The sequence below is a fragment of the Chrysemys picta genome, chromosome 7 (assembly GCF_011386835.1).
Source record: "Chrysemys picta bellii isolate R12L10 chromosome 7, ASM1138683v2, whole genome shotgun sequence".
Classification (NCBI taxonomy): Eukaryota; Metazoa; Chordata; order Testudines; family Emydidae; genus Chrysemys; species Chrysemys picta.
The window spans coordinates 60,682,560-60,694,248 of NC_088797.1; the positions used below are offsets into that span (position 1 = coordinate 60,682,560).

Here is an 11,689-nt window from a genome sequence, read left to right on the forward strand (position 1 = left end):
AACCCAGAGACTAAAATATTTTTGCAGAAAACTTCCATCCAATCTGTCTGAACAATGAACAAATTCACCAAAATCTGAGCATGGAGAATTCAAACATGGGTTAAATTCCTTGAACAAATTATTCTTGGCCAATAGTTCACCAAGTTCTACATTTTCTCTCTTTTGGTAAAGTGCTGTGTAATTCTGTTCTCACCGTGGGTGTGATTTTAGTAGAAATAATAAATTAAAAGTGGTAATTTATCCATTGCATATTTTAAAATGCAACATATCAACATAGACATGTGGTTAGTGAGATGAAGGCAGCTGGGAGATTAAGGGAGTTCACCAGCGAAGGAATGCAGGAAACTAGGGTTGTTGTTTTCCTTCCCTTAACTTACAGGTACTCTACAAGGAAGAAGGACAATAGGAGGAAAATGGTGTGCCGCTAACAACACTGCTAGCTCTTCCTTTGCTGCAGGGGTGGCCTGGCCAACCAGGTGTCCTCCTGACCCTGGAAGCTTCTATCCAGGTCCTTGTCTTGACTTGCTGGGAATACGGCCTGCATGTCCCTGCCAATGAAAGCCAGGCATGAGGAACCACCCTGGTGTCTGTTGATGGAGTCCCTCGGGAAGCAGGTAAGAAAGCTGCAGGAGGAGATGGTACATCCGTGTTGCATCCAGGAGCATGAGGACTATGAGGATGCACATGGAGATGTCCAGGATGGAGGATGTTAGCTGACTACAGATTGCTATAGCAGCACCAGAGAGGGAAGGCGCCTCTGCAGGAAAGAGACTGGCTGCCGGCCGCAGTAGACAGTGCTCCACCCCCATCCAGGTTCTCCATCCTTCGCAGTCAAGAACCAGTATGTTGTACTGGCCACAGGCAGAGAAGGTGCCACCTGCCCCCAAAGCTGAGAGGGTCATGGCCACCAGACCCAAGAGGAGGAGGCATAGGGTGCTAGTAGTCTGTGACTCCCTTCTGAGGGGGTTGGAGACATCCATCTGCTGACCTGACATGAAGTCCCAGGAAGTCTGCTGCCTGCCTGGAGTCCACGTACAAGACATTATGGAAAGGTTATTGAGACTCTGATCCACTGATCCTGGAAACATTATCCCTCTAACCAGTGCCCCATGCTGCTTATCCACATGGGCACTAATGAAACTGCCAGGTACGACCCTGAGCAGATCAGCAGTGACTACAGTGCTCTAGGGGTGAGACTGAAGGAGTTGGGGGTGAGGCTATGTTCTCGTTCATCCTCTCGGTTGAGGGTAAGGGCCCAGGCAGGAGCACACATCCTGAAGATGAATGCATGGCCGTGCAGATGGTGTCGACAGGTGGGCTTTGGCTTCCTTGACCATATGATGTTGGGAAGAGATGGGGTCCACCTGACTAAGAAGGGGAAGAGCATCTTTGGATACCAACTTGCCAACCTTGTGAGGAAGGCTTTAAACTAGGTTCAAAGGGGGGCATATAAACCCATAGATAAGCATAAAAAGGCGACTTTAACAAAGGGTTAGATGTTGGGAGCGGGAGCAGAAATTTTTTTTACAGTTGGAGTCATGGGAGCAATAACAAGGAAATCATTGGGGGAATCTGCTCAACATCTTAGATGTCTATATACAAATGCAAGGAGTATGTGGAATACACAGGAAGAACTGGAAGTATTCGTACACAAGCTAAATTATGACTTATTTGGCATCACAGAGACTTGGAGGATAAATCTTATGACAGGAATATTGGCATAGAAGGGTATAGCTTGTTCAGGAAGGACAGGCAGGGAAAAAGTGAAGAGGTGTTGCACTGTACACCAAGAATATATTAACACTTGTTCTGAGGTCCAGCAGGAGGTGAGAGGCAGAGCAGTTGAAAGTCTCGGGGTAAAGATAAAAGGGAAAAAAAGAGGGGTGATGTCATGGTAAGGGTCTCCTATAGACCATTACATCAGGTGGATGAGGCATTTCTAAAACAACCGCAATATCCAAAGCACAAGACCTGTTAGTAATGGGGGACTTCAGCTTCCCAGACATCAGTTGGAAAAGTTATACAGCAAAATACAAATTTTCCAGTAAGTTCTTGGAAGCTATTAGGGACAATTTTTTTATTCAGAAAGTGGAGGAAGTAGCCAGCACGGCAGCCATTTTAGACTTGCTTCAGACCAACAGTGGAATTGGTTGCAAATCTGAAGGTGGAAGGCAATTTGGGTGAAATTGATTCTAAGGAAAAGAAGGAGCAAAGGCAGCAGAATAAGGACAACAGACTCCAAAAAGAAGACTTTAATAAAACTCAGAAAACTGGTAGGTAAGGTCCCAGGGGAAGAAAGGATAAAGGAGAGCTGGCAGTTTCTCAAGGAGACAATATTAAAGACAAACTGCAAACTATCCCTGTGCAAAGGAAAGACAGGAAGAATAATAAAAGACCAATATGGCTCCATCAGGAGCTGTTTAATCACATGCAAAATCAAAAAGGAATCCTACAAAATGTGGAAGCATGGACAAATTGCTCAGAGGGGAATAAAGGAATAGCACAAGCATGTAGGGACAAATACAGAAAGGGGAAGGCACAAAAAGAGTCACACCTAGCTAGGGACGTAAAAGGTAATTAGAAGAGGTTCCTTAAATACATTAGGAGCAAGAGAAGAGGAAGGAAATTGTAGGTCCTCTACTTAGTGGGTAAGGAGAGATAATAACTGATGACATCAAGGTTTTTAATGCTGATTTTGCATCAGTCTTCACTAAAAAGATTAATGGCGATCAGACACTCAACACAATTAATTTAACAATGAGGGGGAAAGAATGCAAGCCAAACAGGAAAAGAACAATTTCAAGAATATTTAGATAAGTTAAATGTATTCAAGTCGGCAGGGCCTGATGAAATTCATCGTAGGGTACATAAGGAACCAGCTGAAGCAATCTCAGAACCATTAGCAATTATCTTTGAGAACTCATGGAGGATGAGTGAGGTGCCAGAAGACTGGAGAAGGGCAAACATAGTACCTATCTTTAAAAACAGGAACAGAGAGGACCCAGGGAGTTATAAACCCATCAGCCTAACCTCGATACCTGGAAAGATACTGAAACAAATGATTAAACAATCAATTTGTAAGCACCTAGAGGACAATAGGATTAGAAGAAATAGCCAGCACAGATTTATCAAGAACAAATCATGCCAAACTAACCTAATTTCTTTCTTTGATAGGGTTACAGGCTTAGTGGATGGGGAGAAGCTGTAGAGATTAAATTAAAATTTTTAAATTAAATTATGATATATCTTGATTTTATTAAGGCTTTTGACAGAGTCCCGCATGATAGTCTCATAAGGAAACTATGGAAATATGGTCTAGAAGAAATTACTATAAGGTGGGTGCAAAACTGGCTAAAATACCATAATCAAAAAGTAATTATCAATGATTTGCTGGCAAACTAGGAGTGCGTATATAAAGAGGTCCCACAGGGGTCTGTTTTGGGTCCGGTACTTTTCAATAGTTTCATTAATGACTTGGATAATGGAGTGGAAGGTCTGCTTATAAAGTCTGCAGATGACACCAAGCTGGGAATGGCTCCAAACACTTTGGAGGACAGGATAAGAATTTAAAACCACCTTCAGAAATTAGAGAATTGATCTGAAATCAACAAGATGCAAATCAATAAAGACAAGCGCAAAGTACTGAACTTAGGAAGGAAAAATCAAATGCACAATTACAAAATTGTAACTGTGTCCAGTTTGGGGTGCCTAATTTGAGGAAAGATGTGGACAAATTGGAGAGAGTCCAGAGAGAAGCAACAAAGATAATAAAAGGTTTAGAAAACCTAATTTACTTGGAAAGGTTACAAAACTGGGCATGTTTAGTCTTGAGAAAAGACGACTGAGGGGTGACTTGATAACAATCTTCAAACATGTTAAGGGCTGTTCTACAGAGGATGGTGATCAATTGTTCTCCATGTCCACTAAAGTTAGGAAGAGAAGTAATGGGCTTAATCTGCAGCAGGGCAGATTTAGGTTAGATATTAGGAAAAACTTTCTAACTCTAAGGGCAGTTAAGCTCTGGAACAGGCTTCCAAGGGATGTTGTGGAATCCTCATCACTGGAGGTTTCTAAGAACAGGTTGGACAAACACCTGTCAGGGATGGTCTAGGTACTTGGTCCTGCCTCAGTCCAGAGGACTGAACATGATAATCTCTTGAGGTCCCCTCCAGCCCTACATTTCTATGAGTCTATGATTCCCACATTCAGGCCTGTATTGTGAACCCATAAATAAAAATATAACTAGCATTACTTACTATTCTGTTGCTCTGTGGGAACCACTGGATTGCCATTTCTGCCAAAAAAAAGAAAATGTTCTGAATGCTAAGAATTCCAGACTTTATAATGCAAGTATGAGTACTATATGTTTAAAAGGCATATAGTTTAGTAATATTTTTTACATCTGTACTTCCATTATTATGTTATTTTTAAAATCATGTTTTATAAAGAACTTGCCTTTAATGAATGTATAGATTCTTATTCCATATTTACCCAACATCAGTACTCCTTAATCATATATTTTTGAGAAAGAAAGCACCTGTTATATATTGTCTGTCCCAATGTAGGGACATCCAGAGTGCATTTGGTTGAATCCAACCTCAGTTCCTCATCTGTAACATGTGGATAATATCCCTTCATTTCATTTACCCTTTGTTTGGCTTGTCCATTTACATTGAAGGCTCCTAAGAACAGGGGGTGTGTCTACCTACGTGAATGTGCATCTCAGTTGGGGCCTTTAAGTGCTACTATAAAACAAATAGTGGATAATAATAAATTATTCAAGCTTCATGGAAATCCTATTGGGCATACTGCAACAGACTCACTAGTCAGTTCTTTAAGCAAGGTAACTCTTTTTGGTGTATTTATATTATTCGATTTTCCACCTGAGATATCCAGAAGTTGTTTCGGGGTATCATGCTATAGCCTAGGGGTCTCAAAGTCCTGGCCCGTGGACCATCTGCGGCCCGAGAACCTGTCCACTATGGTAGGGTTACCATATTTTGAGTGTCCAAAAAGAGGACACTCCATGGGGCCCCGGCCCCGCCCATGCCCCAACTCCACCCCTTCCCCAAAGTCCCCGCCCCAACTCCGCCCCCTCCCCTGCTTCCCGCGAACATTTGATTCGCGGGAAGCCTGAAGTAGGCAGCAGGGAAGCTGTGGGGGGAGGAGGCGCGGCCCAGTCTGGCCCCCCCAACCGAGCGGCTCCCTCCAGCGGCCGGCCCCAGCCCAGCGTCTCCAGCCTGGCTTGGCTCAGGCCCTGGGGTGCCGGCCCCGGGCCAGCCCCCGGCCAAGCACCCCCAGGCCAGCACCGCCGGCCCCAGCCCCCGGCCCAGCACTCCCGGCCCCGGCCCAGCACCGCCGGCCCCGGCCTGGCCCTGGCCCGCAGGCCAGCACTGCTGGCCCCGGCCCTGGGGCTGGGCCAGCACCCCCGGCGCCTGGCCCCGCACCGCCAGGCCCCGGGCCAGCCCCTGGCTGAGCACCCCCGGCCCAGCACCGGCCCCCGGCCCAGCACCGCCGGCCCCTCCCTATTTTCCCAGACATGTTCGGCTTTTTGGGATTTCCCCCCGGACGGGGATTTGAGGCCCAAAAAGCCGGACATGTCCAGGAAAATCCGGATGTATGGTAACCCTACACTATGGCCCACAGAGGAGAGATGCATGCAGACAAGCTGCCGGCAATGGCTGCTGTAGGCGCTGCCCCCCGCAGCTCCCATTGGCTGGGGGAGAGGGACGGAGATACCGTCACTAGTCGCCGGGCAGAGTCAGCCATGGAGGCAGCATCATTAGTTGTCGGGCACAGTCAGCCATGGAGGCAGCATCACTTTTTTCCACAATGAATATAAACAAGTCAAAATGCCAAACACAACTATCTAATGCACACCTTGCTGCAATCCTGAAGGTTTCATCAGCTCAGTCACTGAGGCCAAACATCAACAAACTGACAGAACTGAAGCGTTGCCTGGTGTCTGGCAAACACTAAAAACTCTCTGGCAGACGAAGAATTGTATACAGTTGTATGACAGTTTTATTATTTCTAAGAAATTCGAAATAAAAAATACAATATAAACATTTTCTTTTCTGAACACCATCTTCAGTGACATTATTGGCCCGCTAGGAGGATTTGAGGACTGGCCCTGGCCCTAAGGTAAATTGAGTTTGAGACCCCTGCTATAGCCTGTGCAGGGCTTCATTGAATCAGGGACCAAAATAAATTCAAAGTGCAATCAAGACCTGATGAGAGGGGCATGTGCCACAGTTTGAAAACTTCAATGCTAAATAAAAGGCAGAAATCTGGGAGAGCAAATGACCCCATATCCCCCCCACCCCAATTTTCCGCCCTTGCAGCTTTGCACCCAGGGCAGCTTCCCCTCTCACCCTGCCCTGGTTACGTCCCTAGTCCAGCTGCAGCATGGGAAACCACAGAGCTGTAAAGTCAGGTCTTGGCAAGTATACAAAGGAGTAAATGCTTTTTAATTACATTTTTAGATGGGCCTGAACAACCCATGACTCTCAGGGTAGTTAGACCCTGATCCCACTTGTTGATCTCAAATAGAAACCAATTCTGTAGAGACTCTTGTACTATTTTCTTTGTTTTTAAGCATTTCACTTCACCTTTAAGAAAAGAAGGCAGTAATTATAGATGGTTGGGGTCACTGAGTTTGGTTTGCACCTGCTAAGAGCAGGAGCAGAGGAGAAATTCCTCTCGGGTCCCATTTACTGCATCTGTAAGATGCTTCAGAGTCCAACGATGATGCTAAGAGCAACACCAAGGAAGAAGGTGCATCCTACACACCATCATTTTATTCTGTTGATTGAACAGATGGGAACAGGCCAGTGATACTCAAACCTCAGTGTTTCTGGGGCCAGATTAGCAAGCAATCAACATTACCCAAAAGAGCCACAGTTATGTGAATTCATTGGTTCATTTACTATAGTACTATAGATTCAACAGCTCTTCATGAGTAAAGAAACATGTGATCATAGAAAAAGCATCCTGATTGGTTAACAATGAAATCACACAGTGTTTTAATATCATATGCTGCAAAGAGCCACAGGGGAGACTTTAAAGTGCCACTTGTGGCTCCCCAGCCTCAGTCTGAGTATCACTGGAATAACCCATTCAGCTCCTAATCCACTTTTCTCCCCTACCAGGCAAAATCCCTCCAATGCCTATCTCTGCAGTAATCTTTTGCTAAGAGAAAAGTAAATTACTACCTCCTAATAGATGGGTAACCCAGGAGAGAAACGTGAACTACAAATTACAGTTAATCTGCTACTAGATCAGAAAAAATGACCACTTCTCCTGATAAGAAATAGACCCAAACTGAAACAACAAACATTCCCGGGAGTTTGGGTCTCAGTCTGAACTTGATGACTGGGGCCAGTTCTATCAGACAGATCTGAACTGGAACACTGGGAAAGCTTGAATCCAAATCCAGATTAAATTTTTCTGGTTGGATCCATAGCTACTATAAATGTTTGCCAGCGAATTGTTCTGCCATGCATTCAGCATAACGACATGGCACTGCTCTACAGGACAGACTGACATTCTCATCCACACCAATTAAGTTGCATTAGAAAGCGATGGCTTGACAATGGGTGAGGGCTGAAAATGAAGTGATGGCTATCTGCTCCACCTAGGAGAAGACTGGTTTGTCCATGGCTCCTTGTTACCTTCACCACCACCTTCCTCACATCACAGCCATCTATGTTAGAAAACACCCATACCACCTCTCTCATGCACTGCCTGCTGGGTAATAATAAGCAAGGACTCCATGTTTCTAATAATAAACTGGATCTTTATTATGAGAACTATTTACAGAGGTGCTGCAACTGCAGCAGGCATGCCAGCCATGTGCACATAGACTGGCTTCCTGATGCCTCCTGTGAGCAATCATAGGCCTCGAATCCAGGCCCACAGGAAGTGCTCAGAGCATAGCTGCCATCTAGCAGCTCACCTGAACAACTGGAGAAGGGGGCCAGCAAGGCTGTAGCTTGCATGAAGCTCTTGATTGGGGGAGACATCCAGCTTCACTGATTGGCTGGGAAGCCCTACTTAAACCAGAAAGAAGCAACGGCAGTTGTCTGAGCAACTAGAAGACTCCTTGGCTGGCTGCTACTACAGATCTTGCCTACTTGCCTTCCTGCCTATCCCTGTCCTCCTTATCCCAGACCCCATCAGTTCCCAGTTCCGGCTTTCCTGCCTTGATCTAGGTCCCTTTTCCTATCCCTACGCTGACTCCGGCTTTGACCCCTGGCTTGGCAATTGGATGTGGTTCCAGGCTCCTGATTCTAACCATTAGGCCTGACTGCCGATGCCCCAGTCCCTATACCTCCTCCAAATCTTTCCCTCCTGCAAGCTGTGCTCCTCCCTCTAAGTTCCATGCAGCTTACTACATTTCCCAAAGCACATTTAAAGTACTAAGGAGAAGTTTGTACTAAGATAATTGGCCTGAAGGTCACAACCAAGGAATAATTGGATGGCCAGCCAGTTGGCTGGGAGGAACTTGAACTCGAGTCACCTAGGATGATCCACCTACAACCTGAGAGTTCACATTGGTACTTGTTAATCAAATACGGGGCAACAGGCTGGGGTGAGTGAGGTGCTTCCACCAGTAATATTATTTCTTAAGCCCCTGGAGGAAGGACTCTGAAAATGAGGGTCTCTCTGCACTAACCATAGTCTAGAATGAATTCTGCCACCTGGACTAGAAACGTTTTCCTTAGTAAATGATTCACCAGCAATTATTTTAATATTTAAAGTAATTTAGAATCAAATCCTCCTTTATACCCTCTTGCAACCCCACTGTCTTCAGAACTTGGCCCTCTAGTAATAACTAGCTCGGTGAAATTACCTGTAAAACACACGTGTCTGACGAAGTGGGTATTCACCCACGAAAGCTTATGCTCCAATACATCTGTTAGTCTTAAAGGTGCCACAGAACTCTCTGTTGCTTTTTACAGATCCAGATTAACATGGCTACCCCTCTGATACTGTAAAACAATGACATCTAAATTGGAGATTCCCCCTCCCTCAGGAGCCTGAACTAAGGCCTACACTGTGGAGACCTCCCATGTTCTGAAAGACTGACCCCAGGCACATTTGGGCAGCCCAAGTCAGGTCCTACATTTTGTAACCAACTCCTTCCTCTCAATTCACCCTCTATGATTCCAGCCATGAATGTGGTCTGTAATGGCAAAGGACTGAGATGAAGCTTTTCAGATTGAGATTACAAGCTTCTCTTTTTCAGATGCTACTGTGTGTTGGAAAAACTGTGTTAAAATTACATGCTGTTACTTTAAATTGTAAGGCTAGAGGGAAGTTTTGTGAACTGGATTCTCTTTGGGAAGTCTGCAAAGAGCCAGCCTAAAGTAGGGTGGGTTGAATTGTGCCTGTCTGCCTTAGGGAGCAGCCTGCTTTGTCTCACTCTGGTTTGGTTGTGGTGCGTTAGGGTGCTAGATTCTAAAATATAAAGTGGTGTTACATTTCTTACTTCCAGAAAGCAAAAAACCAAAACACACTAACTTCTCTGTGTGTATGTCATGAACATAACGGATGCCAACACATCTGAAGAAGTGGGTTTTTTACCCACGAAAGCTTATGCTCAAATAAATCTGTTAGTCTTTAAGGTGCCACCGGACTCCTTGTTGTTTTTGTGGATACAGACTAACACAGCTACCCCTCTGGTATTAGATGCCAACACAGCAATATGACTTGCTACTGAGAGCAAGACTGACCTCTCCCACTCACACCACAGAGCAGTGGAAAAGGGGAGAGAGGAGCAGCAACAGACTAAGAGGAAGAGAAAAGAGAGGGAGACGGGGCACTCCACACTGCACTAACCCATGGAAGTCTCATTAAAGCATCACAGAGTCAGATTTACCTTGTTGCCCTGATGCAGACATTGTGGCTGGCAGCCTCACACACTTGCACTGCATCGTCCAGGCTGAGGCCCTCCGTCCATAGCCCGCAGATGTAGACAATCTGATCCCGTGGCTGCAAGCTGCCTTCTATACTGGCGGGAGAGCCTGGCACGATCTCAAGCACGTAGATACCCTGCAATTTGCTCCCGGCTCCTCCTGTTAACTTCAAGCCTGGAAGGATACAGATAAGTGTATGGTGTCACAGTGGTTTCTGAACGTTCCTTAGCGTGAGACTAGGACAGTGGAACAGTCTCCCACAGGAGACTTGGCTCCACTGACGCTAGGCTGGACAAAGCACTGGATAATATCCTGTGGGGAACAATCCTGCACCAGCTGGACTAGATGTTAGAGCACAGGCTGGGGCAGTGAAGCACAGGGACATGTTACTGAGAGAAAGGTAAGAACAAAACAATGAAGGGCCTACCCACACCCAACTACTGGAGTGTAGCACTTTCTATTGGATAGTTATTGAAATCAGACTAGCCAAGGTACTTATATGGCTCTCGTTATCTCAGCGCCACTCTTTAATTGATTTAACCTCAGCACTTTTGTGAGGCAGGATTATTATCCCCATTGCACAGATGAGGAAACTAAGACACAGAGAGATGAAGTGACTCACCCATAGTCACACAGGAAGTCTGGGGCAGAGCAGAGAATTGAACCAAAGACCCAGGCTAGCATCCTAACCACCAGACCACTCTTCTTCTCAAACACACACTTGTTTTTTTGGTCTAATGTTGCTTTATATATCTCAGCTGACGGTAGATGCCAACATCTAGGCATCTGGACTAAGCCCCTGATATCCCAAAATCTGATATTGCAGAGATGTCCCAGAAAATATATCTAAAGCCAGATCTTACTGCCACAACAGGTGTTTTGCCCCGACTTCAGGAGCAGCAGTGTTCAGCTCCTTGTGTGATAACAACGATCTATAGACTGGGGCCAGCCTGAAGAATGGCATTGGGAAGCTGGCAAGCTAACCCACCAATGCACAAATCTAGGATTGTGACAGTTCTCATGCAGCTTACCACTAGCACCGTCCTGGCCTAAAGAAGGGGCAAATTTCAGTCTCCGCACCACATACCCAGTTGTCCATTGTCGCCTTTTGTGAGGGTGATTTCAGGAATCTCATCTGGTCTAACAGAGGCATGGAGGTCCTCGTTAACCCGGCCAACCACCAGGCTCAAATCGGGAGAAGAGCTGTGCAGCAACGCCAGGGTTTCATCAAAGGAGAATGCTGTGACATCAACTCCGTTCACCTAAGAGACAGAGAGCAGCTATAACCATGTCCTAGGTCTTTTATTAACTGACCACACATTCCTTCCTTTTACAAAGCTCAGTATATGGGCTTCAGGCAGTCTCCATTCTGGTCTGACTGACTTGTTATAGCATTCACTGCTATAAAATTCTCTTTTCAAATAGACTTTCCATGCATTTTGGCCTTGTTTTTTTCTTCATGATGTATAAAGAAAGTGTGAAAGACATTTTTTAATGTCTTCCTCTGTCTTTTTACATTAGAAATATCAGCTCTTATCTACCTTATTTTTGTTGGAGGCCTTTATGGAAGATGGGAGAACTAGCAGGATGACATCAAGAAACTAGGTATGGAAACCCCAGATATTCAGACGAGAGGGAGAATCTGGTCAGACTGTTTAAAACTCTTTGGGGTTATTTTTTTCTTTGCTTTTTGTTAACATATTTAACTCAAACACCTGACATACACTTGCAGGGAAAGCTGCCTTTGTTAAAGATTCAAACATTCCCAA

At 45.3% G+C, this 11,689-nt stretch overlaps 1 protein-coding gene across 1 annotated transcript in view; it reads right to left on the bottom strand.

Moving 5' to 3' along the window:
* Nucleotides 1-11,689, bottom strand: part of FRMPD2 (FERM and PDZ domain containing 2) — a 161,744-nt gene that overhangs the window by 39,585 nt on the left and 110,470 nt on the right. Inside the window, exons 35-37 of the mRNA XM_065553623.1 lie at nt 11,008-11,182; nt 9,884-10,094; nt 4,257-4,294 (exon numbers count right to left, since the gene is read on the bottom strand). Coding sequence (XP_065409695.1) covers nt 4,257-4,294; nt 9,884-10,094; nt 11,008-11,182 — 424 coding nt within the window. The remainder of the gene's footprint in view (nt 1-4,256; nt 4,295-9,883; nt 10,095-11,007; nt 11,183-11,689) is intronic.